Source organism: Aethalodelphis obliquidens, unplaced genomic scaffold, assembly GCF_003676395.1.
Source record: "Aethalodelphis obliquidens isolate GAN/ISIS:26980383/991018 unplaced genomic scaffold, ASM367639v1 scaffold3, whole genome shotgun sequence".
Classification (NCBI taxonomy): domain Eukaryota; kingdom Metazoa; phylum Chordata; class Mammalia; order Artiodactyla; family Delphinidae; genus Aethalodelphis; species Aethalodelphis obliquidens.
This window is the reverse complement of record NW_020837947.1, coordinates 14,817,554-14,844,066: the sequence shown is the minus strand read 5'-3', so window position 1 is coordinate 14,844,066 and position 26,513 is coordinate 14,817,554. Positions and strand designations below refer to the sequence as shown.

The window sequence follows — 26,513 nt, the reverse complement described above, 5'->3', positions numbered from 1 at the left end:
TTTTTGTAATGGTGAACATTGGAAGCAATCCAGTGTTCATCGTTAGGGGTGATTACATATATTTGGTGTATCCTTTTGCACAACAGAAACAGGTAGCCGTTGAAAATGATAAAGTGTATATCGGGGGAGTGACATGGAGCTCTCATACAGATTGTGAAATTGAAGGTTTGTCCATACAAACGTATGGACACCAAGGGGGGAAAGTGGTGGTGGTGGGGGGGTGATGGGATGAACTGGGAGATTGGGACTGACATGTATACACTGATATGTATAAAATAGATAACTAATAAGAACCTGCTGTATAAAAAATAAATAAAATAAAATTCAAAAAAATAATAAAATCAAATCTTGGAAAAGAAAAAAAACACACGTTAAAAGAATTTGGACTAAAATGAATATAGCGTAATCCAGTTTATGTTAAGAAAAAGCCAGCATACGTGTTTATATGTGTAAAAACACATAACATGGAAGCTGGAAAGCTGTTCACTTTCTGAAATCAGTGACTTCTGATTTCAGAAGAGGAATAGTAAGGAAATTCCTTCACATTTTCTCTGCGTATTTTTGTACTCTATCTTGGTACTAGAGAGATGCAGGATTAACAATTGCTGTGATCTGAGTGCCTATTTTGTGCCTTTTATTGGTAGGCCCATTACATACGTGAGCACATTTAGTTTGTAAATCTGGTTTGCAAATGAGAAAAGTTGCCATATTGTGTTAAGTGACTTGTCCAAGGTTATGTTCTGTATTGCTTTATGCATACATATTGTTAAGTAAGAAGGGATTATATCTAAGAGGTTTAACTGCTTTTTTTAACCTTAAAACTATTGAGAACATCTTTTTATGTCAGTTAATGTTGATCTATATCATCTTTTTTGGCTTGTGAGACCACACGGCTTGTGGGATCTTAGTTCCCCAACCAGGAATCGAACCCGGGCCCTTGGCAGTGAAAGTGCGGAGTCCAAATCACTGTACCGCCAGGGAATTCCCTATATCATCATTTTCTTAATGCCTATATAATACCACATCTTGTAGATGTACCATGATAGATACAACCATTTCGCTGTTAATGGACGCTTAGGGTGTTTGCGGTGTTGGGCTATCATAAATAAGCTGTAACATACACACGATAAACAGATCCATACTTGCAGAGTCAAAGGGGATTCGCATCCTTGTCAACATGGCTTTTTGTCTTTTGTCTAAATCTGTGATAAACAATAAGAATAATCTCATCTACACCTTTATGTGATTTAGAAATATTTTATTTGCAAAACAAAAGTGAGCAGCCCTCTATTAGCTGTACCATTCAGACATAAAATGAGTAACTATATTTATATTGATCCTTGTTTCATTTTGATGTTGCTAGAGATGCAAAATTTTGAAATTGTAACGATTACAAATGAAGAACTTACGGGTGTTATACATTCCACTTATCACTTACACAGTTAATTTTTTTTTTTTTTTTCGGTACGCGGGCCTCTCACTGTTGTGGCCTCTCCCGTTGCAGAGCACAGGCTCCGGACGCGCAGGCTTAGCGGCCATGGCTCACGGGCCCAGCCGCTCCGCGGCACGTGGGATCTTCCCAGACTGGGGCACGAACCCGTGTCCCCTGCATCAGCAGGCGGACTCTCAACCACTGTGCCACCGGGGAAGCCCACACAGTTAATATTTTAAGAGTATTTCTAGCCTCAGGTTTTGTGCAGAAAGTCTCATCATTTTTAGTTACTTTTCATATGTACTGTTTTTAATGGAACGGTGGTGTAGAAAACCCTAAATTTCACACAATGAAAAACCACTGAGATTTGGAATGGGTTATATTGAGAATGCAATAGTTGAGTATAGGTGCATTTGCCTTTCAGGTAATGTGTTTTCAGTAAATGAGTGACTACTGAAATCTCAACCAGGAAGTAGCCAGAAAGCTCCTTCTTTCCTTCACTTCCTTTCTTGTGGGTGCCAGAAATGGACAATAAAATATCTCCTGAGGTGATCCCTCCAGGGCACAGCCATTTCCTATGTAAGACTGAACTTGTCTGGCTCACATGCCCCTGGGAAGGAGTGTAATGAAGCAGTTTTGTCCGGTGGCTGAATTCGGAGGGGGAGGATATGCGGGGTCCTTGTGTCTCTTTTGGTTCCTGTTGGATTGTGTCCAGCTTGGAATCAGAGCCAGGAGCGGGAATAGGAAGGCCAGGGACATTTCTCAGGAAGTAGACGCTCTCCAGCATTCATGGCTGGACAATTCATGATCTGATGTGGCCAAGCCTCCGTGGACAGCTCAGAACTGATTCCATGTCACCTTGTGACTGGGGGGATGACAGAAGTCGAGGGTCTCCTCACCGCTGTGCTGAGCTCTAAGTCTGGGAGACTGGCCTCAGAACCCTCTTTTTTCACGATCTGCTGCTTACCTCTTCGCTGGGCAGACACGTGCATCCCCCTTGACACACGTAACTAACAGCAGGGGTGGGCAGCAGACTCTTCCTTTATTTTGCTGATACGCATTGAATGCCTCCCGCATTTCACACTCAGGCCTCCAAGCTGGGGACTCAGGAGCAGTCCCTCCCCAAATGGTCCCTGCCTTCATGGCACTTACAGTCCACTGGTGGAGCCGTGCGTCCATCACGTCATCACATTAATAATTCCGAGGCTGAAACGTGCTACAGAAGCAAATCTCATAGCGCCATGAGCTGCCGTAATGGGGGGCCCAGCCAGGCTGTGCTCAGCACAGCAAAAGGAGGAAGGGGTGGCCTCCTTAGGGAGCACCGATCCCAGGACCGGGCATGTGCTGGAAACTTGTGCCTCTGAGAACGGCCCATCGAGGGTTAAACCCTGGGCCTGCAGGATTGCTGCAATATAGATCCCCATGGAAATGGCCATCCAGGTGGAGCTGCAGCTGACCAGTACCTTGGCTTTGCCTTTTCAGGCGCAGTTTGACATCGCCGTGGCCAGTGAGGTCATGGCAGTGCTGGCTCTGACTGACAGCCTCACGGACATGAAGGAGCGGCTGGGCAGAATGGTGGTGGCCAGTGACAGAAACGGGCAGCCCGTGACGACAGGTGATTTGGTACGTCCATCTCAGAAGCTCCAGAGAGCTCGCTGCCCCTGTTTCTTTTGGGATCAGGAGAAGGTTTTCTTCCTCTTACATCACTGGGTAATAATGGGAATTCAGAGAATTTCTGCACACGTTTTCCTGCTCATCATCCCGTTTGTCTTACAACTTCATCATGTTCTCACAGGCATTTATAACATGCTTGTGCCTGACTGCAGCCAAAGCCTATGAAACCTATTTCGTGAGCTTTTTCACCATCGTTTCCAATCGTGATCTCTGCTCTGCCTGGGGTGCGGTCATCCTCCTGCAGCCTGTGGCTTTTTTAAAAAAGTGTGATCTATGCTGGCTTTAAATTGAGGGCAGATCACCTTTCCAAGGAATAAGAAGTGACTCCACCTTCATGGAAGGAAGGTTAAGTTAAAAATGGCACATTTTTGGCTCCAGCCTGCTCCCTGGGCACCCTGGCTTGTTATTTGTGCCTTCGACTTGGGTTTCACATGAGAAAAACAGAGCTCCGCCTTAGTCATTCTTACTCATGTAGCTTTCTGTTGCGTGGAATGATGCTTCTTACAAAGCTTTCATGGCACACCACCACCTTCCTTAGTGCTTTTTGTAATTTGGCATGCTAATCTTTTTTCCTTTTTTTTTGGTGGGGGGGGTACGCAGGCCTCTCACTGTTGTGGCCTCTCCCTCTGGAGCACAGGCTCCAGACGTGCAGGCGCAGCGGCCATGGCTCACGGGCCCAGCCGCTCCGCGGCATGTGGGATCTTCCTGGACCGGGGCACGAACCCGTGTCCCCTGCATCAGCAGGCAGACTCTCAACCACTGCACCACCAGGGAAAACCTCTTTTTTCCTTTTTTTAATAGCCAACTTTACTGTTAATCCCCATCAGTGGTGTAGCTATTTCATTTGCTTGTACGTGTTTATAAGCACATAGTACTTAGTACAACGTAGGCAGCCATTACTCTAAATTTAAGCTTACTTTCTCACATATCGAGTCATGTACCATAATGGAATCTTAAATGCACACTGATGATTGAAAAACAGTTGTGAAAAGGAGACAGGCAAATTAATATTTTATTAATTCCAGGGCCTTGGGATATAATTTTAAACCTTTGCCAAAATGTCTTGGTTACCTTTTGGCCCTTTTGAAGAGATGAATCTGAATGACTCGAGTCTTGTCAAGTAGATTAAATAGATACATTTATATCAGCAGCCCATAGAATGCTTAGAATAAGGCTTAAAGAGAAAACTCAAACCCAGGTTGCTGTAAAAGTACTGCTTTTTAAAAATGATCAACACCTCAACATTTGTCTCTAAACTTGCATATAATAGTTTCTGTATAAATATTTATCTGTATCCTCTTAATCTTAGGTATCAATAAATACGTGCCAGGAGTAGTTTGAAACTTTATCCACAAATATTTCCCTAAAGTTACTCCTTTGGTTTGTGATAAAACTCTTGGATCTGGACCAAAAAAACCCAAAGTTAACTCTTTTTAGTTTTCTTTTGTGTTTCTTGTTTGCAGAAGGTACCTGATTTCTTCATATATTTATAATAGGAAGGTTACAGTTCTTGCAAGGTTTATTTTCTGCCATAAAGTAGAAAGTAAATTTGATTTTTAAAGAAATCTTCAATGATTAAATATTATAAAAATACAAAAATAGAAACTGATCATATAAGAGAAACACTTAACATTGTTGGTGATGGAGGTAGAAGGAGAAAGTAATAAACGAATGCACCTTGGAGAGCTGAAGAGTCTCTAGATTCTCCCACCTTATCTGTTAGGATCTGTTGCATGCCACATTTATTTTTTCAGGGCCATGTTCACATGCATTTGCTCGTATTATGGCCTGCCCATAACTGACTAATCTGTTGAAAGATACTTGCCCAGTGTCCTTAGAAAAGGTGGAAGGGAGTTTTTTTTTAAAAAAGCTTCCCTTTGTGGCCTTCTTTGGCACAAATAGTTTCCCCAGTAGCTCTCCGACTTCATCCCTGCTGTGTCTCTTCCTCCACCTCTTCTTTTCCAGGAATGGGACAGGGAGCTTCGAGAGAGCCCAACTCAAGCATTATAGCATTGGAAGGAAGCAGCCACAATCTATGTACAAGTGGCATCAGCTCCCTTCTAGGCAGACATAGCACGAGAGACAGAAAAGGAGGAGCCTTTCCAATGCAACAGTGTTCTGAGTGCCTTCGGTTATCTGTGGGATGAGAGGTCGAGAGAGGGTGGGAAACCAGAATGGGTGCCTTTAGACACGTCCCTTTCCCTTTCTTCGTTCCCTCTGTGTAACAAGCCTTGTTTTTGTTCTTCATCTGATTTCTCGGGGCAACAGTGTAATCTCTGGTAATGAAACATGATGTGCATAGTTGCAAATTGAAAGGTATGGCAAGCCTCTTATTTCCGTCAAAGGAGGTTTTTTTTAAAAAAATGCGATGACTACTACTTCCCCATCACATCTTAGAAGGGTTGGCATCCATTCAGGTGGAGGAGACATAGACAGAGGCAAGAGCACTGTGTCACCTGTAGCTCAGAGGTGACGGCGGCCGGTGGGGATGCCCACCTAGGAGGTAGGCTGGTGAGAAGAGGCTGAGAGACCCTTGTGCGAACGATCTTTGTCAATAATCTAAATAAGTGGGTTTTTTCTCCCTTTCCTTCAGGGGGTGACAGGTGCTTTGACTGTTCTGATGAAAGACGCGATAAAACCAAATCTGATGCAGACCCTAGAAGTAAGTGATTTTCATTTCATAGACATTGTCGACAGAGTCGCACTAACTAGATTGCTTGTGCGTTCCCACACGTGAGCACTTCCAGCCAATGTGAGCCCATGAGGAGCATCAGAATAACAGCTTGGTCATCCCCCCAAAAGCTCAGACTTCTTTGATATGATTCATATCTTGGCTAATTAAGTACTAATTGACCAGAGGAGAAACTTAGAAACTCAGTGTCTGATATCTCAGTAACTTGTGTAGCCATGTTCATCACGTTTACATGATGTTTTCTATGTTTTTTTTTTTTGACTTAGCTTCTCATAATCCTTAAGTTTGGGGAGTTTAGGTTTGTTGTCTTTTTTCTCTCCAAGCAAAACACAGAGTATTCAATAAACTCAAACGTACACACACACACACACACACACACACACACACAAACACACACACACACACACACAGAGTAATGCTGAGAAATGTTTTCTAGGAAAGTGTGCTGTGCTCCACTTTTTTAAGCAGGTCGTTTTCTGTATATGGCTTGCTCAGTGGGGGCTGACACAGCCGACACTTTTCCTTCTGGAGTGCTTGCTCTCTTGCTTTTGACGCCTTGCTTTCCTGGACCTTCTCGGTGGCCTCTCCTCCGTCTCTTTCGCTGCCTTCTTCTCACTTCTCCAGCTGCGCTTTCCTGCAGTATCAGCCATGTGATAACCCTTGAACTCTGGCTCTGAATCTCCTGACCTCCACATTTCAGACTTGTAGGTGTGGTTACCACGAGCTGCTAGGGTGGGTAAAAGGCATTTCAAAGTTATGCATAAAAAAAGCATCTTTGATTCCTATCCACCTCCTACCTCCTCCCAACTCATTCCATCCCCCAAACCTGGTCAGTGGTTCAAGCCCAAAACCCACCTTCTTGTCATTTTCTACATGGCACAAGATATCATCTGAGAGCCCCTATTTCTTTTTTTGTTTACTGTATTTCTCCTCCCACCAGGATGAGAGCAGGACTTTTTCCATCTTGTTCACCATCGTATCGCCAGCTCCTAGAAAGTTCCTCACACATATTAAGTGCTCAGTAAACGCTTGCCGAAGAATTAAATGGATATTTATTGTTTTTACTCCATTGCTCCTAAAAATATATACATGTTAGATAAATAACTAAATGAATGAGAAAAAATGTATAAAGAGACATGATATTGCTTCATCATAACACTTCCCCCTCAAAAATGAACACATTATCATCACCATTAGGGATGATCAGCTTACTGTTTTAAATAATTATCTTTCTTACATTAAAAATTACTCCCACCTTTAACACATATCCCACTCTAAAAGGCTAGTTTCTTGTTAGTTGAATGAATTACTGCGTTGCACTGCCCCTAAGCAGTTCTTACTGTGCTCACATTTGTGACGTCATTTTGATGTCACAGGCAATGGGCATTGTTTGAAAAATGAACACAGCATTCCGTTAAAGTATCTGCATGTATGAACTCTGCTACCTGCGTCCTAAATATTCATTCCACATTAACGTGGCTAATCAGTGGCAGTAGGAACCTAAATCAACAAATGATCTACAAATCACTGGTTAATGTACAGGTTCTGCTTTAGTGCTCATGTTTGAACACACTTGACTGTTAGTCCCAGAGGAGGTTATCAAGGGTTCCATTGCTGCAAGGTGCCCGGAGACCAGTAGTTCTCAACCCTGGCTGCACGTTACAATCTCATGGAAGGATTTAAAGATGCTGATGCCAAGCTCTCCCCCAGACAAAGTGAACTCTAGAATGTCTGGCAGGTAAGGCTTGGATACCCTGGGTGATTTTTGTATACATATAAGCTTGAGAACTTCCCTGTGGAAGAGAGAGGATAAGAGATCTTAACATTTTACCATGGGTTAACCATATGCAGTGTTGAGGAAAACACCCACTTGCTGCAGTCTTTTGTCCAATATGGGAGCTCCTGGCCACTTGTGGTTATTTCAATCTAAATTAGTTTAAATAAAGTTTAAAATTCAGTTCTGCAGTCATACTAGTTCTATTGCTACTTATTTATTTATTTTCACCAGCCGCACTTTAAGTGCTGCGTAGCCACCTGTGGATGGTGGCTGTTGCATGAGATAGTGCAGATACAGAATGTTTAGAGCCCTGCAGAAAGTTCTTTGGGTAATGCTCTTTTAGATCTCTGGTCAGCAAAGAGCAACTGAAGTTTTAATCTTATGAAATGTTTAAAAAGTCCATTATGGAGAATATTCACAGCTTTGTCATCATAGAAACCAAGATATTTCCTGTTACTACTTTCCTAAATGTTCTGCACATAAAATAAAATATTGAACTCACGATAGATATTTTTATGTCTTTGGGTTAGTGATAGAATTTCTTAAACAAAGTATTAACTCCGTATACTGCATCATATAAGTATAAATATCAGTTGAGTGTGTATTTGTGTCTGTGTTTGAATGTCCAACAATGATGGTCTAAGAATTTTTCTATTTAAACCACATACTGGGAGTTCAAAAACCAGGGCTCTGATACTGCTTTCGTGATTAATCTGTGTGGCTTTTAATTTCATTTTAAATTAAAATTAAATGCTGCCCATCTAGTCCCTGGAGTGGCTGCCCCAGGAATAGCAGTGTGTTTATGCTGATCCAGCCATACCCTGTCACCTGTCGCCCTGGAGACTGGTGCCAGGTGCTTCTCAGACAGATGGCCAGGATGAGGGTTGCAGGGCATAGGAGAGTGAAGCCAGCCGCCCACCCAGGGGTGGAGCCTGTGACCTTGTGTCTTTAAACTTTTCTCATTAGCTCCGCTACTAGCTTTCCACAGGCAGCCACGTCCTAGGACTGGGAAAGGCTAGGAGGTGATGGAGGCGTTAATACCTTTTAAACAGCGTTTCCGTCAAAGCACTTAAAAGGCTTATCTGCATAGAAGTGAGAAACTATAGATGGATAGACAGGTGGAGATCTAGACAGTAAACATGCATGTGTGCATTTCCATAAACACGTATCCCACTGTATTATTTCCACAGACATTTGTATGGCCGTATCCGCACTCTGTGACTGTCCCTCCTGAGGACTTTGGGGGGAAACGTAAATAGAAAACCCTGAGTGGATTTGATCAATTCCTTTTCACTCTCAGTGACGATTTTTCTTTCACTGCCTTTCTTCCTGCTTTTGTTCACCTCTCTCAGCTTTGAAACATGCTCGCCCACAGCCCATCCTGGTTCATGGGAACTTTCCATGGCTCCCAGGCCCCATCCCCTGCATCACTCCCTGTCTCCCCCATGTCAGTGAAAGGGCAACCTGTATTTTCACAGGTGGAGCCAGGGTTCACACACACAGACCTCAGTGGCCCCAGCTGACTCTGAATACAGCCTAAACAATTTAATGCACGTGGGTGATTTTTTTTAGCGAGGGCTACAGTCTCTTCTCTTTGACAAAAGAGAAGTGTAGAAATGAAAGTAAGAATGACTATATGACAGATTTTGTTTAAATAATTAAAATCTAAAGTTTTTGAGAATTCCCTTGTTTTTTTTTGCCTTTTTAGTAACTAACATTTTAGTATGGGTGAAATTTTTCTTTTGTTTTAATAATTACCAGGTGACTTAACTTAAAAAATTAACAGGTAAGAGGAACAATGAGAAAGACAGAGTTTTTAAAAATCAGAATAAGATTATTATTGTAAATATAAAAATGGCTTATAATAAAATGTACTTGCCCTGCCATGATTCCCACGATTCATTTATTGTGTTGATTTTGTGATTAGATTTTCCTTGAATTGGTTAATTTCTTAATGGGGATAAACAATTTAAACAAGCCTCTTAGACCATCAAGGTTTAATTCCATTCTTTGTAACAATATAATGCAGAATAATATGAAATAAGGTTTATCTCATGGTCACTGAGACAGCTAAAACAGTGGCTTATCAAAATTATAGTAGGAAATAACTGATTCTCATAGATTTTTTTTTTTTTTTTTTTGCGGTATGCGGGCCTCTCACTGTTGTGGCCTCTCCCGTTGCGGAGCACAGGCTCCGGACGCGCAGGCTCAGCGGCCATGGCTCACGGGCGCAGCCGCTCCACGGCATGTGGGATCTTCCCGGACCCGGGCATGAACCCACGTCTCCTGCATCGGCAGGCGGACTCTCAACCACTGCGCCACCAAGGAAGCCCCTCTCATAGCTTTTTAAAATTTGCTCTTCCGCTTCCACAGGGGACGCCTGTATTTGTGCACGCTGGCCCCTTTGCCAACATTGCCCACGGCAACTCTTCAGTGTTGGCTGATAAAATTGCCCTGAAACTGGTTGGTGAAGAAGGATATGTAGGTAAGTCACTTTTTTTAAATGTAGTTTTTGAAGAATATTGAAGAAATCTGAAAGGTGATGGCTGGAACAGAGTGAGATCCATTCTGACTTGAAATATATTCTTGTAAGCCCACCTTTCAGAGATGGCCTCAGTACTGGAAAAACCCTAAGGTCTGGGCTGTACTAGTGACATGACATTGTGGTCGAACCATAGATTTTGATGTCAGGTGACTGTGGCTTAGAATATAAGCTCTGACACTTGCTGACGACGTGACTTTGGGTACAGTGTAATGACCTCTGAGCCTCAGCTTTCTCAGCTGAGAAATGGTGATAACAATATTGTATCAAACCTTGTAGGGTTATTTTGAAAACCAAATGAGATTATTTATTCATTCAACAATATTTATTGACAACCTAACACATACAAGGCACGCGACTCAGACCTGTGGCTACGCGGTGAGCAAAACAGACCTAGTCCTGCCCTGCTGGAGCATACTGTGTGTGTAATTTAACAGGAGAAAATGCTCATTAAATGTTAGCCAATACTAGCAGTAATAGTAATACTGATTACTTGAAATGAAATCAGTCGGCTCTTCGTTGAATCCGAGTGTGGTTTTGTGGCCTAATGGAGGGGAGATTCCCAACCATTAGACTAGGACACTTTTATTAGTAAGGCCTCAGATGTTTTGAGGCTGTGAAGCTCTTCTTTGTGGTACCTGCTTCTCTCTGGGTTTTGTTGGACATTCCAGCCATAAAGAGGGGGACACTGCCATAGAGTTTGCTCAGTCCGTGCCAGCCCCAATCCATTCACCCACAATATTAAGGTTGTAAGAAAGAAAAAGATAAACAAGGATTCATGGAATATCACCTTAATTTGACATCTGAGGCATTACACTGGCAGATTTTCACATGCCAACAAGTAATTTACATTCACTGCATGAGTGTCTTTAATCAAGTCTAGCAATTGCTTTTTTCACACTGATCGTTAGCCTTGTATCTCAGAAGTGAGTTATTTTACATGAAAAGATTCTGCTGGACAGAAGATCTTAGCTCTGCATTTTTACACTCGGCCATTAAAAAGATCACTCAGGGTGGCTGAGTCTGTTTTAAGAATTCCTTATAGACATACAGTCAGGATCAAATGAGGATTTATGTAGTTCATTTCTCAAAGGTCTGCATTATACAGCTCTCGTGTACTTTGCTGCTTGGGTACGAAATCCGCTATGAGAGTAGCTAGACATGCTGTCTAAGTGGATTTGCTCAATTGATAACAGCATAATTGTAGAGCTAATGGAGGAGGTTGAGTAAGGGCAGGCACTGAAAAGTTGGACGCTTACGTGAAGTGTAGGTTCTAAAGCATCAACTCCACAAATAAAAGAGTTTCTAGAAAAAAGCACTCTATTTTATGCTGACAGAGCTCTCTGCCTCTGTACCAATCCTTCCTTTATCAACACATATTTATAGAATATGTGTTGTCATGGCTAAGGATTTTTAAAGGCATATGCTGGTGTTGCACACAGAACATACTAGCTCTCTGTGTGACCTTGGACAAGCCATTAGCATCTTTGGGCGTGTCCCTTGTAGGCAGTCTCATCTGAAAAATGAGAAGCTGGACTAGACAAGGAATTGGATCTGGATAGTTAGCCATGGACCCAGAGTTAGAAGCTGTGGAATCAGAACCCTGCCTGGTAACATGACTTGAAGCCATTTACTTAACTTCTCTGGTCTCTGTGTCCTCTCTGATAAAAGGAGAATACCTGTGCTGCAGTATTTTAATGAGTAATATCAAAAGAGAAAGTGCTTTTAAACCTAGAGAACTATGCAAATGTCAATAGTTATGTGAATTGTTTCTATGATCTCTTCTAGTCTAAGAGGCTGTAAATGGGAGATAGTTCAGTGACAGTGAAATCTGCCCACTGCCAGAGGTTTAGAAGCCTAGTTCTAGAATCAGAGTATCTCTGTCAACTCCTTTCAAGTTGTGTAACTTTAGGCAAGGTAACCCTTCTGTGCCTCAGTTTCCTTATCTGTAAAGTAAGGATTTTAACAGGACTTGCCTCATAGGTTTGAAATGAGGATTAAATGAGACCATGTATAAGTCCTGACATGGCACCTGACACATGGTAAGACAGGATAATTCTTAGCCACTTCTCATTATTCACTCCATTATTGATACATGACTAATGGAGGTTAAATTTCCTTTTTTATTTAGTTTTTATTTTCAACTGTGGCAAAATGCTTAGAACATAAAATTTATCATTTTAACCAATTTTTAAATATTTATTTATTTATTTATTTTGGCTGCGCTGGGTGTTAGTTGTGGCGTGCGGGATCTTTAGTTGCGGCATGTGGGATCTTATAGTTGCAGCATGCGAACTCTTAGTTGTGGCATGCATGCGGGATCTAGCTCCCTGACCAGGGATCAAACTGGGGCTCCCTGTGTTGGGGGCATGGAGTCTTACCCACTGGAGCACCACGGAGTTCCCATTTTAACCATTTTTAAATGTACCACTCAGTGAAATGCTTTCACATTGTTGTGCAACCGTCACCATCATTCATCCCCAGCACTCTTCATCTTGCAAAACTAAAACTCTGTATCCGTTGAACAACAACTCCCCGTCTCTCCAGTGCCTGAAACCACCCTTGTACTTTCAGTCTCTGAACATCACTATTCTAGGTAATTCATACCAGTATTTTTCCTTTTGGGACTGGCTTATTTCACTTAGCATAACGTCCGCAAAGTTCACCCATGTTGTAGCATTTGTCAGAACTCCCTTAGTAATTAATTAAGGCTGAACAATACTCCATCGTATGTATGTAACGCATTTTGTTTATCCATTCATCTGTCCATGGACACTTGGGTTTCTTCCACCTTTTGGCTGTTGTGAATAATGCTGCTATGAATATGAGTGTACAGATATCTCTTTTTATATTATTTTAATATATAAAGATCATGGTCCATCATGTATAACTGTGTAACACCAGTGACTTAGATCAGCACAGACCACAAGACTCAAGGCCTGTGGTGTTAAACTCTCACGAAGGTGGCAAATTGATGCTGCAGCTCCGTGAAATGCTGGGAGCAAAGTCAGCGTCCTGAACAGTGGGAATAAGGAACAAGCTCTTTCCCCGCTGCCTGGTCAAGCCCGCTCTGTGGGCTGGTTCATTCCTTGCACTTGGAATAAATTTATGGTAGATTGCTCTTGCTCCCAGTTAATATCTGGTTCCTTTAAAATATTTTTTAAAACATTCCTCTAGTCACTTTGGTCACAAAAATAGTCTCATTTTATTAAAAGGATATGGGTCCAGTCTCATGAAAACTCCAAATTTCATTCAAATTGAAGCTTCACCCTGCCTTCCTGGGTCTGCCTCTAGCCGACAGTGGGATGGGGAAGGTGGCTGCTTCTCCGATCCCCCTCACCTTGCACTTAGGTCGACTCTGGCCCCTCCAGGGTTGAAGGTTGGCCATTTGATGGTACCAGTCTGGCCTCTTCCACACTCTTGGCAGAAGACCTCTGTGTATATCTCCATTTCAGAAAATCCTGCTGCTGGTTCCACACCTGGTCTCAGGGTACCACAGCCCTTCGACCTCTGACCTACCATCAGTGGGAATGCAGTTACATCTCTCGCACAACCCCGTCATGGGCTGTTTCTTTTCAGCTTATGGACGTTTTTCATACCCCGGTCCACCCGTGTCCCTGATGGCAGTGTCACTCTTGATTCTTTCCGGTTGTTCTGCTACAGCCTCACTCACTAGCTCCAGAAAAGGGGCAGCAGCTCTGCCTCCTTCCCACTGGAGGCGTGGAGTGGGGCTGGCACATCCATAACTTTCTTTGAAGAAATCCTTCCCCACGATTTCTTGTCAACCCCTTTCTTTGAAAGGTATCTCTTGGACTAAGGGATGCACAGTGTATTTCCAAACAATTCCTTTGCACGTGCTGCTAGGTCTAGCGTTGTCCTTTGGCACGTGAGCAATTGACATGGTTTTGGGGTGTCAGGCAAAAGACCCCCATTTTAACATCCATCTACAGAAGTTAAATGCCATAGTACGGGTTTGTCTGAAGTCTGAGTATGAATTTATGTCCATAGAAAAGTCGTTGTATATAGGAGACTCTCTTAAGATAAAAAAATGCTCAAACTCAAAAAGATTGGTAATTTGGAATACATTTTAAAAATAAATTTTTCATGATAAAAGATACAAGATTAAAAAGGCATGTGACAGATTGGGAGGAAACATTTTCAAAGATAACAGACAAATGACCAGCCTTCAGAATAGATAAACCGCCATGGACTACAGACTGATTTTTTTAGAAAAGGGGCTTCCCCTGGTGGCGCAGCGGTTAAGAATCCACCTGCCAGTGCAGGGGACACGCGTTCAGTCCCTGGTCCGGGAAGATCCCACGTGTGATGGGAAATTATTAGAAGTCATGCCCCCCACCCCAATCTCGTTTCTCTGCCCTCCCCACTAGAAGTGCCCACTGTCCTGGATTTGGGTGTTGATGCTCGGGTTTTTAGTTATTGCTGCTAACTTACATATATTCTTTAGTATCTATCAACGATTTTCATAAACTTCTTTAAAACTTAGGAGTAGGACCTCTTAATTACAGGTCACCAAATTTTACAACCTGATCTTCCAATGCTTGAGTGGAATTCACTTAGAATAATATTAAGTTAGACTAATTTGGGTGGGGGGGTGTTCATTTTGATTCCAGTATGGCTTATTGGTCATTTTCTGCTATAATACTGAAAATCCAGGTAATGGAGAGCAGCCACACGAATTAGATCGCAGGCTTCAGCCGCCTGGATTTGAATTGCTCTCTGCTGTGTGCCCACTGTGACCTTGGGTAGGGCGAGTAACCTCCCCAAATCTTGGTTTCTCCTTACCTAACTCAAGGCTTGTTTTCAGGGCTTAGTGCAGTAATGCTGGAAAAGCACAGACCCTGGTGACTCTGGCCCAAACAGAACAGTGGACGCCAGCTGCTGTTACCACGTTAAGATGCTGACGATCTTTACTTTTAAGATAAACCTTCACAAATACTAATGCATTCTTTCAAGTGAAGAATATCTGTGTTCTGACAATGGAAAACACTACAGCTTGTTCCCTTCTCAGACAAAGGCGTTTAGGACCATTATCCATAGAAGGGATCTGAGATTCTGAGCAGATCTGATGACTCCTTTGGGTTAGGGGAATCCTTCTGGAAATATGGGGATCCTTCTGGAGTCCTTCTGGAAGTGCTGTATAGTTACCAGGGAGAAAGCAGAATGCCCTGGAACCCAGCAAACTCACAGGTGCATATGATACCCAGTACAGTTCCCTCTTTAAATTTTAAAGTCTTACTTGCTCACTACTGAAATAACAGGAAAAGGATTTTAGAATTTACAAAAGTAATGTGGTGTTGTATCTTCTCTAACCAGTTGCATCTAGCAACTATGAATATACCACCACTTCTCCGTTCTCTTGTCAACAGATATTTAGGTTGTTTCCAGTTGTTGTGTTATTATAAATAGGAAATGTTGTGATGAGCAGACATTCTTGCTCTTATCTCCTGGTGCACTTGTGCAAGAGTTTTACCCTAGGAAAGGATTAGATATGCTGGTAACATCCTACATGTGAATAACATAAAACAAGAATTTTCCCTTGTTAAAACCTCTGCCCCTCCTCCAGCTACCCCTTCCTCTGTAGGCTCCTTTGCTGAAGCATCGTCCCGGTGCCTGGGCTCATCCTCAGATCCTTTCTCTTGCTGCCCTATACTTTCACCCTAGGACCTGACTGACCATCTCCACACGTAGCCAGGACCTTTCCTTGACCACCATATATCCAGATGCCTCCTCACACTTAAAAATTTCTAAGCCATATTTTTGATTCTCTTTCCATAGGTCCCAATCCTGCTTCCCCATCTCAGTTGATGACAGTTTCATTCTTCTGGGTGCTTTTGTCAAAGGCCTTGAAATCATTCTTCCTTCCTCTTTTTTACTCACACCCCAAACCCAACCCATCACAATGGATGTGACCCAACCACACCTGGCACATGGCTGCCCCACCTGGTTCAGGTCACCACCATCTCTCTCCTGGGCTGTGTGACAGCCACCCCGCACCCCTCCCTGACCGCAGAGTCTGTTTCCATAATGCCACCAGAGTGGTCCTATTGAAGCCCGAGTCACACTCCATCCTGACTCTGCTAAGACCATCCGGCTTTGTAGCTTTCAGAATAAACCCAAACATAATCTCTTCCACCATCTGCCCCTCTGATCTCATCTCCTGCCCTGCCTTTCCCCCATTTTGCTGAGCATCTGGCATGGGTGCTCCCCGCCGCCTTCCACATCAGGGCCTTTGCACGTGCTGTTCTCACTCTCAAAGCTCTCTCATAACTACATGGGTTGCTCCCTTGCCTCTCTCAAGTCTCTGCTTATGTGTCAGGGAGGCCTTCTGCATGCATTCTAGCTGAAAGAGCACCCGCCCCCCCACAGCACCCCCATCCTCTGTGCTGCTCCACTAGACATGCAGGCATTTGTGTGAACACTGTCTGTCTCTCCACTGAATATAAATCCTTTAAGGCACTGGGTCTTTGGCCCTTTTGTTCACTGCCATATTCTGAGCTTCTGAGTAAATATCTAGTAAATGACTCCCCAATTCAAAGAACTCCATGGAGCTGGGGAGCATCCATTAATTTTCCACCTCAGAAGTATAAAAATTACAAACGTGCATTCTAAGGACAACCCCGGTTCGAATACCAGCTCTGTTCCGTATCAGCTGTGACTTTGAATGAGTTATGTAGCCCAGTGTGTTCTCAAACTCAGCATAGCCATTCCCTCTTTTTATACCAAACACTTGACTATCGTCAATAAAACTCAGGTACTATAACCTTCTACAGGTAATTTCAAAACACAATGTAATGTGTTAGTTGTGATATAAAACTATTTTATGGTAACATGATATGTATTTCAGTGTGTATTTATTAGGAAAACTACTTCGACTACGCTAAAAGATATTCTGAGTAGTGCTTGCACATACACAAGAATTCGTTCACAGGACAGCCACAAGTGCAGAAGGATTAGGCGTGTTTTCGGCACCTCAGATGTCACAAGTGGTTATCGGCATTGGTGATGCGATGTTCTGCCAAAGTGAACATCTCTTGGCAAAGTTCCAAAGAAAACAAAGTTAACTTTCCTTCAGTTTGCACTCTTGTTTGCATTCCTTAAAAATGATAGCTATTGATAGCTTGATTTGGAGTTTTTATGTAAAACAGATTGTGGGGAGGGCTCTAAGGTCATATAATCACAATCATGTCTTCCAACTACGAGAGTGGAAGGAAAGTCAGGTGGGGCAGGGGACAGATCTTTGTGGGACTGTCCTGCACGGTGCAAGGTCTCCAGTATGCTGGCCCCACCCACATCTTGAGGACCTGCTGTGTGCTGGGCATCCTGCTGGGGACTTCCTCTGTGTTTTATGTATATGTTAATATGTCTTATACCAACCCTAGGATGCAGTTGCCATAATACACCCCATTTTACAGGTGAAGAAACTGAGTTAGTAGTTGCCCAAAGGCTAACAGCTAGTGCAAGGGGGGAGCAGAGATTTGAGTCTAAGCCCCAGCACCGAGCCTTTGCGCTTAGCACTGTGCTTTACTGCTTCCTAAATGTGCACTTTCATTCTGTACCACCATTATCACATAGCCCTATGCTTAGCGTGTAACCAGCACTAAATAAATGTTTTTTTAAATGAAAAGTTAATAATACACATCAGTTTGCTGAATAACTTATCTACTGGTAAACATGTCTGGATTTCCTCTAGGCTTTTTATGGTAAACATTGGCATATTTGCTTGGTGGTTTTTTGAGGCAATAATTCATTAATTAAAAGAGTAGTTAAATAAGAAGAGTAAACAGTTTCGAAAGGAGTTTTGAACTTTAGGAATGTCTAACCTGACCTTGACTGTTTCTTTGTGTGCCACAAACTGCAAATTTATTTTCAATGAGTTATCTAGCCTATCCCTACTTAGGACTTACGTGTATTCTAAATAATGTGCTCGTAATGTAGTTCTGCTTTCCATCATAAAACATGGAGTTAAAATAAGACCCCTGTCAAAACACTGTCTTGCAGGGATTAGTGCTGTGAAAGTTAACATAAAATGATTTTAAAATGCATAACCTTTTTGAGGATTAAAAATAAAAATGTCCACTATGCAGTGACTTTAAGTTTATATTGTTTGACTACTATCTTCCCCCATCTTGGCTGTGAACTTTTAGCCTGAGGATGCCGAGAAGAGTCCAGCTACCCTTACTTAATGTATAAATTGTAGTTTAGAAAATTGCAGTTACATGAGGTTGTTCTTAAGCTTTTAGCAATGTTTGATATAATTACAATATTGCGCTGTTCTCACGCAAAGAAAACCTAGTAGAACTTTGAGTAAGGAATATAAGGAAGCTGACTGTCACTAAATGAGTAGTGTCTTCTTGTGTGGAACTTTTTATATCTTTTTGGGGGAGGGGAGAGAAGATTGGATTTTTAGGGCTTTCTAAAAGTCTCAACCTCTTGCTAGCTTCAACCATAAATGTTCTTTTAGCCGTTAATGTTTTGATGTAAGTAACGTAAATTTTAAAAACTACCTGAAGTTTAAAAGAACTATGTCAAGTTACTAAGTGCTTGGTTATCCAGTTCAAAATAAAGCAGAGTAAAGAAGTAACTCTTTACTTGAAGAAAGAGGTATGTCAATGGAATGATAAAGACTTCATGCAATAGGAGAATTTAAACAGATTTGAAAAACAGAAACTAACAATCAGCATCATATTAAATATTGAAGTCCTAAATGTACACGAATGTATTCAGGCCATGACAAGAATACTTATGATGGGGCTTCCCTGGTGGTGCAGTGGTTGAGAGTCCGCCTGCCGATGCAGGGGACACGGGTTCGTGCCCCAGTCCGGGAAGATCCCACATGCCGCGAAGCGGCTAGGCCCGTGAGCCATGGCCGCTGAGCCTGCGCGTCCGGAGCCTGTGCTCCGCAATGGCAGAGGCCACAGCAGTGAGAGGCCCGCGTACCGCAAAAAAAAAAAAAAAAAAAAAAGAATACTTATGATGATCACCATCATTATTCATCATTATTCTGCAAGTATTAGCCAATGTAATAAAACAAGAACAATACAAAAGTATAAATATTAGGAAGTGATAAATTTTCCACTATTTATGTACAGTATGATTGTATAATAGAGAGTTCAAGAAATTTATTTTAAGTAAATTGGTTGGTTGGTTATTTGGATGCAGTGTAAGTATGTAATAGTTTTTCTTTATATCAGCAATAAACAGATACTGTAAAAGGGGAAATATCCTATTTATATGTGTCCCCAAACTATAAAATACCTAGGGATAAATTTAATAAGAAACGAGCATATAGAAAGAAAACCATAAAATGTTATTGAAAGGCAAAAAGCAGGACTCTTGTCTTTCAATAACTCTCTTGTTTTTTAAGGCACCTCCATACTGTTCTCCATAGTGGCTGTATCAATTTACATTCCCACCAACAGTGCAAGAGGGTTCCCTTTTCTCCACACCCTCTCCAGCATTTATTGTCTGTCGATCTTGTGATGATGGCCATTCTGACCGGTGTGAGGTGATACCTCATTGTAGTTTTGATTTGCATTTCTCTAATGATTAGTGATGTTGAGCATCCTTTCATGTGTTTATTGGCAGTCTGTATATCTTCTTTGGGGAAATGTCTATTTAAGTCTCCTGCCCATGTTTGGATTGGATTGTTTGTTTTTTTGATATTGAGCTGCAGGAGCTGCTTGTATATTTTGGAGATTAATCCTCTGTCAGTTGCTTCGTTTGCAAATATTTTCTCCCATTCTGAGGGTTGTCATTTTGTCTTGTTTATGGTTTCCTTTGCTGTGCAAAAGCTTTTGAGTTTAACTAGGTTCCATTTGTTTATTTTGTTTTTATTGTCGTTACTCTAGGAGGTGGGTCAAAAAGGATCTTGCTTTGATTTATATCATAGAGTGTTCTGCCTGTGTTTTCCTCTAAGAGATTTATACTGTCTGGCCTTACATTTATACTGTCTGGCCTTACATACATTATACATGTCTGGCCTTACATTACATGTCTTTAATCCATTTTGAGTTTATTTTTCTGTATGGTGTTAAGGAGTGTTCTAATTTCATTCTTTTACATGTAGCTGTCCAGTTTTCCCAGCACCACTTACTGAAGAGGCTGTCTTTGCTCCATTGTATATTCTGGCCTCTTTTGTCATAGATTAGGTGACCATATGTGCGTGGGTTTATCTCTGGGGTTTCTATCCTGTTCCATTGATTTATATTTCTGTTTTTGTGCCAGTACCATACTGTCTTGATTACTGTAGCCCTGTAGTATAGTCTGAAGTCAGGGAGCCTGATTCTTCCAGTGCTGTTTTTTTTTTTTTCTTAAGATTGCTTTTGCTATTCAAGGTCTTTTGTGTCTCCATACAAATTGTAAGATTTTTGGTTCTAGTTCTATGAAAAATGTCATTGGTAATTTGATGGGGATTGCACTGAATCTGTAGATTGCTTTGGGTAGTGTAGTCATTTTCACAGTATTGAGTCTTCCTATCCAAGAATGTGATATATCTCTCCATCTGTTTGTGTCATCTTTGATTTCTTTCATCGGTATCTTATAGTTTTCTGCATACAGTCTTTTGCCTCCTTAGGTAGGTTTATTCCTAGGTATTTTATTCTTTTTGTTGCAATTGTAAATTGGATTATTTCCTTAATTTCTCTTTCTGATCTTTTGTTGTTGTTAGTGTGTAGGAATGCACGAGATTTCTGTGTATTAATTTTTTATCCTGCAACTTTACTAAATTCATTGATTAGCTCTAGTAGTTTACTGGTGGCATCTTTAGTATTTTCTATGTAAAGTATCATGTCATCTGCAAACAGTGACAGTTTTACTTCTTTGCCAATTTGGATTCCTTTTATTTCTTTTTCTTCTCTGATTGCCACGGCTAGGACTTCCAAAACTAAGTTGAATAAAAGTGGCGAGAGTGGACCCCCTTGTCTTGTTCCTGATCTTAGAGGAAACGGTCTCAGTTTTTCACCGTTGAGAATAATGTTTGCTATGTGTTTGTCATATATGGCCTTTATTCTGTTGAGGTAGTTTCCCTGTATTCTCACTTTCTGGAGAGTTTTAATCATAAATGGGTGTTGAATTTTGTCAGAAGCTTTTTCTGCATCTATTGAAATGATCATATGGTTTTTATTCTTCAATATGTTAATATGGTGTATCACATTGATTGATTTGCATATATTGAAGAATCCTTGCATCCCTGGGATAAATCCCACTTGATCATAGTGTATGATCCTTTTAATGTGCTGTTGGATTCAATTTGCTAGTATTTTGTTGAGGATTTTTGCATCTATGTTCATCAGTGATATTGGCCTGTAGTTTTCTTTTTTCGTGGTATCCTTGTCTGGTTTTGGTATCAGGGTGATGGTGGCCTCGTAGAATGAGTCTGGGAGTGTTCCCACCTCTGCAATTTTTTGGAAGAGTTTGAGAAGAATAGGTGTTAGCTCTTCTCTAAATGTTTGATAGAATTTGCCTGTGAAGCCATCTGGTCCTGGACTTTTGTTTGTTGGAAGATTTTTAATCATAGTTTCAATTTCATTACTTGTGATTTGTCTGTTCATATTTTCTATTTTTTCCTGGTTCAGTCTTGGAAGGTTATACCTTTCTAACAATTTGTCCATTTCTTCCAGGTTGTCCATTTTATTGGCATAGAGTTGTTTGTAGTAATCTCTTATGATCCTTTGTATTTTTGTGGTTTCAGTTGTAACTTCTTTTTCATTTCTAATTTTATTGATTTGAGTCCTCTCCCTTTTTTCTTGATGAATCTGGCTAAAGGTTTATCAATTTTGTTTATCTTCTCAAAGAGCCAGCTTTTATTTTTATTGATCTGTGCTATTGTTTTTTTCATTTCTATTTCATTCATTTCTGCTCTGATCTTTATGATTTCTTTCCTTCTACTAACTTTGGGTTTTGTTTGTTCTTCTTTCTCTAGTTGCTTTGAGTGTAAGCTTAGGTTGTTTATTTGAGGTTTTTCTTGTTTCTTGAGGTGGGATTGTATTGCTATATACTTCCCTATTAGAACTGCTTTTGCTGCATCTCATAGATTTTGGGTTGTCATGTTTTCCTACACATATGCCATGTTCTTGAATGGGAATAGTCAGTGTTATCATCATTCCTCTGTCAAACTAACATGTAAATTACTATAAAACTACTGTGCTATATATCATACCATATTATGGTATAGCACAGTAATTATGTTGGGGAAGGAAAAAATTTCCCTCTACCCTTGCAGGTTTTTCTGGCTGGCCTAATAGTTACATTTACATGAGACAGATTAACAGGAGAAAAACCAAATTTAATCATGTACGTACAGGGAATCAGAACATGAGAGATTCCAAAGACAGTCAGGTAAAATGAAGCATATATGTCATCCTGGACTAAGGAGAAGGCTGTAGAGTCTGGGACTTCATAGGTTATGAAGGCAATTCACAGGAAGATGAAAAAGCAAATGTTTGGTAAGCAAATGTTTCCTTGATTATGCAGAGACAGTGGGACACAAAGAGGACTTTGATCTCCAGGCCCTGCCGAGTACCCCCCGACCGACACCTGACCCATATTCTTTGTAGGTGTCTCTGGTGAACGTGCTGTTCCTGGATCAAGCCCTTTATCTAAATTCTTTCAGGCAGTTAAGGAGGAAGTAAAAAGAAAGAATTCCTGAGTCTTCTGTTTCTTAAGAATAATCAACATAAAATAATCCTCATGTCAAAGAGACACATTCTGGGGTGGAAAATTTCGCTCTCCTATGGTTACTGTAAAAATAGAGGAAGATGAGCTTCATCGTTAAATCAAGAGCAACATTTGTTTAGATTCTAAAAGAATAAATGACGAGGACAGATAAGAAAAAAATTTAAAGAACAATGATGGATGATTTACTTAACTCTAGATATCAAAACAAGATAATACTGCCATAACAATAGAGGAAAAAACAAAGAAAACTGATATCAAAGGAATACCTGTGTCCTTAATTAGACTTACTCCATTATATGTAGATATTAATAATTTGATAAAGGTAACATTTGAAATCAGTGGCCAGTGGATGTATCACTCATTAAATGATGTTCAGACATTTGACTATTAATTTTTTTTTTTCCATCCAGCCACACTAGTCTTCTTGCTCTTCCCCAAACACACTGGGTGCTTCCACCTCAGGATCTTTGCACTGGCTCTTCTCTCTGCCTGGAGCACTCTTTTTTTTTTTTTTTGGCTGCCCCACACAGCATGCGGGATCTTAGTTCCCTGACCAGGGATCAAACCCGTGCTTCCTGCAGTGGAAGCGTGGAGTCTTAACCACTAGACCGCCAGGGAAGTCCCCTGACTATTAATTTTTAAACATAAACTTTAGAGTCCTTCATCACAATTTATTCCGAATAAAGATGGATTAAATTTTAACGTAACATAAAACTTCAAGAAAAAAAGCAAAAAGTATGGTATTATTGGTGTAACATCAAGGTTATTAAAAAGAATAGATGTATATAGAACATGGAAAGAAGTTCACAATACATAATGTAAAAGAAATTACGCTGCCAAACAATATTTATAATGTATTTCTTGCATTTTAAAATTATGAAATAAATATATACCTGCAATTAAAAGGTATGAAAGAAGTATATCAAATGATTACTTTTATTCATCTGTGGGAAATGGGGTCATGGTGACCTTCACTGTATTCTTTATGTATTTTGGTATTCTTGAAATTTTCACAATTAGTGTGCATTACTTTTGTGATTTTTTTAAAAAAGGAAAAATTGATTTAAAATCTGAAGTTATTTGACACGCAGAGTTAGGGAGAAATGGTTTTTAGGCAGAGTGCACAGAACAAACAAATGTGGATGGGGAAGAGTTGGTGGGTTCTGAGGACAGTTTAGCTGGAGTATAAGACGTGGCAGAGATGAATTTCATGGTTAGATCAGGTCATTTGGAGGGGAACAAATGCCGATCTGAAATGTTATGCTTTCAATTACTGGTAGAGATAAATGGACAGTTCTTCAGTAGTGGTTCCATTAAGACTCCCTTGAGAAGATGGCGTTTGAGGGAGGTTTTGAAAAAAGTTTAAGATCTAATCCAGTAAAAGGGGACAGAGGGGAGAAAGATCAGTATGTGTTCAAGGAATCACCGGGAGTTCATCCAGCTCAGCGATATGGCAGAGAAAACAGACTGGACGTATATTTTCAACGTCCTTAAAGGTCACGGAGAAGAGCATACAGTTTCTGATCCATGAGAACTTCCGGAATGATTTTGTAGTGTTACTGTTATCAGGACTCCACTGGAAGATGGGGTTTCTTTCCAAACTACCCCTTTCCCATCAGGTAAGACAGTCCACCTTCCTGAAGAGAATGAGTGAGGGGAAGGAGAGGCCAAAGGGTTTATCTAACTGGCCCCTTCCCCAGTAAAGGACTCGGTTAGCAATTACAGATGTGGGTCCTTCACAGCCAGCAGCACTACTTCTGGGTATTTCCACAAGGAAAGAGCTCAGAAAGACAATGTTGAGTGAAAAAGCAGCTCGTGGAATTGTAAATACAGTCTCACACACTTAAAAAACATACAAACAGCACTGTATTTTGTTTATGCCTTTGGACATGTGCAGAAGAATGAAAACATGACCCGCATAAGCACCAAGTTAATATGAATTGCTGACCGTGAGAGGAAGGGAAGGAGCTGAACTGGTACCCATGCACGAGGATAGCCTTCAGCTCTGTCTGTGCTGTGTTACTTCTTTGTAAAAGGAAAATAAGCAGTTGTGGCAAAACGTTAATGTTTGTTATTTATGCAAGGCGGGGGAGGAATATAGGTTGGAATTTAGGAGACAGGCTGAGGCTAGAGGCGTAGATTGGCAGCTGTCATTAGTATGTGGTCAAGTCTTTACTTATTTTAGAGCTAAATCTGGATGCTAACGGTCATGTTTAGTGGGTCAGGGCCTTTACGTTACTTTCTAGCAGGAGTGATGGTTGTATATAGCCATCCATGCTCTTCCATTTCCCTTGATAATGGGAATGGTAGAGATGTGGACAGTAGATGACCTGAGGGATCAGACAGCCTGAGCCCCGGCGAGACTTTCTCTCTACAAACTCAATGTGGAGAACTGAAGAGATTTCTCAGAGGTTGCCCTTGTAGCCTGCTGTCCAGAGGCAGTGAGGATGGCTTATTCATCCACTAAAAACTCCTTCTTGCCCACTGAGATGTTCAGTTATGTCCTAAAGAATGAGAGGGTTTTTTTTAATTTTTATTTTTCATATATTCAAGTGTTCATGCACACAGACATACTGAATTTTAGACACCAGCGATGAGTACCTTCTTTTGATTGCCCTCTACCCCAGCCCACCTCAGTCTTGTTTAGTCCTTTTTTGTTTGTTTTATAAAAGTGCATGAATGTTTTGGTCGACTAGATTGTTTTTACTTTTTAGGGTCAGGCAATAGTTTAATAAGAAATTCTAAAAATATTTAAAACAACTATGAAAATAGGTTTTTTTGCCTTCAAAGAACACTTCTTTGTTTAGCACGTACACAGAGGAGATAGAATTTAGAGTGGGAACAGTTCTTAAAGTCAGATGAACAGGAAACCCTCTTGAGACCTACCGTGTGTCCTCTTCTACCGCAAACTGACGTACCGGTTTCTGCTATCTTGATTTAAATCTGTGTCTGGAGCTTTCGATTAGACCTTCTGTCACTTACCTTCAGTGACATAGCTTTGAGGCATCTATCAAAGAGTTACAGCCACTCTCAGCCTCAGAAATTTTAACTTTTTCATCAGCAAAACTTTGAGCAAATCTCACATCTTTTCTAAATTAGAAATGTAACCTTGTCTTTAGTCCCAGAGTTACTGTTGTGCAGAGAAAGAAAACACTGCATAACATTCAAATTATGTGCAAACTGAAATGACAGAAATGAAAAATGCTATCACGTTTCTAAGTAGGCTTTATTTTCACAAAGGAATCAGCTAGGATTAGGTTCACCCACACATAACAACAATAGTGAAAAAAGTGGCCCAAAGCAAATATATTTCTCTGCCATGTAAAAGAAATCCAGGGTAGACAGTCTCGACTGGTATGTCATCTACTCAGTCATCAGGGTGTGCCTAGTAGTCCAGGATGGTTGCACAGGCCCCAGCCATCACATCTGTAACCCAGCCAGCAAGAAGGAGAATGAAAGGCATATCACCTTTTCTAGAGCCTTACTGGAAGTCATACAACACTTCTGTTTACATCTCATTAACAACCTTGGTCTCATAGCCATACCTAGCTGCAAGAGAAGCTACAACATTTTCTGATTCTGTATGGGCTTCTTTAAATAGAAAGGTGAGGTTAGCATGACATAGTTCAAGAGGTTTTCCCAGACTCAGAGTCAAGTTAATGCCAAGTCATCCATGTCACTATACCTCACTCTCTCTCTC

At 41.0% G+C, this 26,513-nt stretch overlaps 1 protein-coding gene across 5 annotated transcripts in view; it reads left to right on the top strand.

The window, feature by feature from the left end:
* MTHFD1L (methylenetetrahydrofolate dehydrogenase (NADP+ dependent) 1 like) overlaps nucleotides 1–26,513 on the top strand; it is a 194,147-nt gene that overhangs the window by 70,474 nt on the left and 97,160 nt on the right. For all 5 annotated transcript variants that reach the window (XM_027083497.1, XM_027083510.1, XM_027083501.1 and 2 more), the window contains 3 exons: nucleotides 2,915–3,055; nucleotides 5,700–5,768; nucleotides 9,949–10,060. In XM_027083497.1, the coding sequence (XP_026939298.1) occupies nucleotides 2,915–3,055; nucleotides 5,700–5,768; nucleotides 9,949–10,060 (322 nt within the window). The remainder of the gene's footprint in view (nucleotides 1–2,914; nucleotides 3,056–5,699; nucleotides 5,769–9,948; nucleotides 10,061–26,513) is intronic.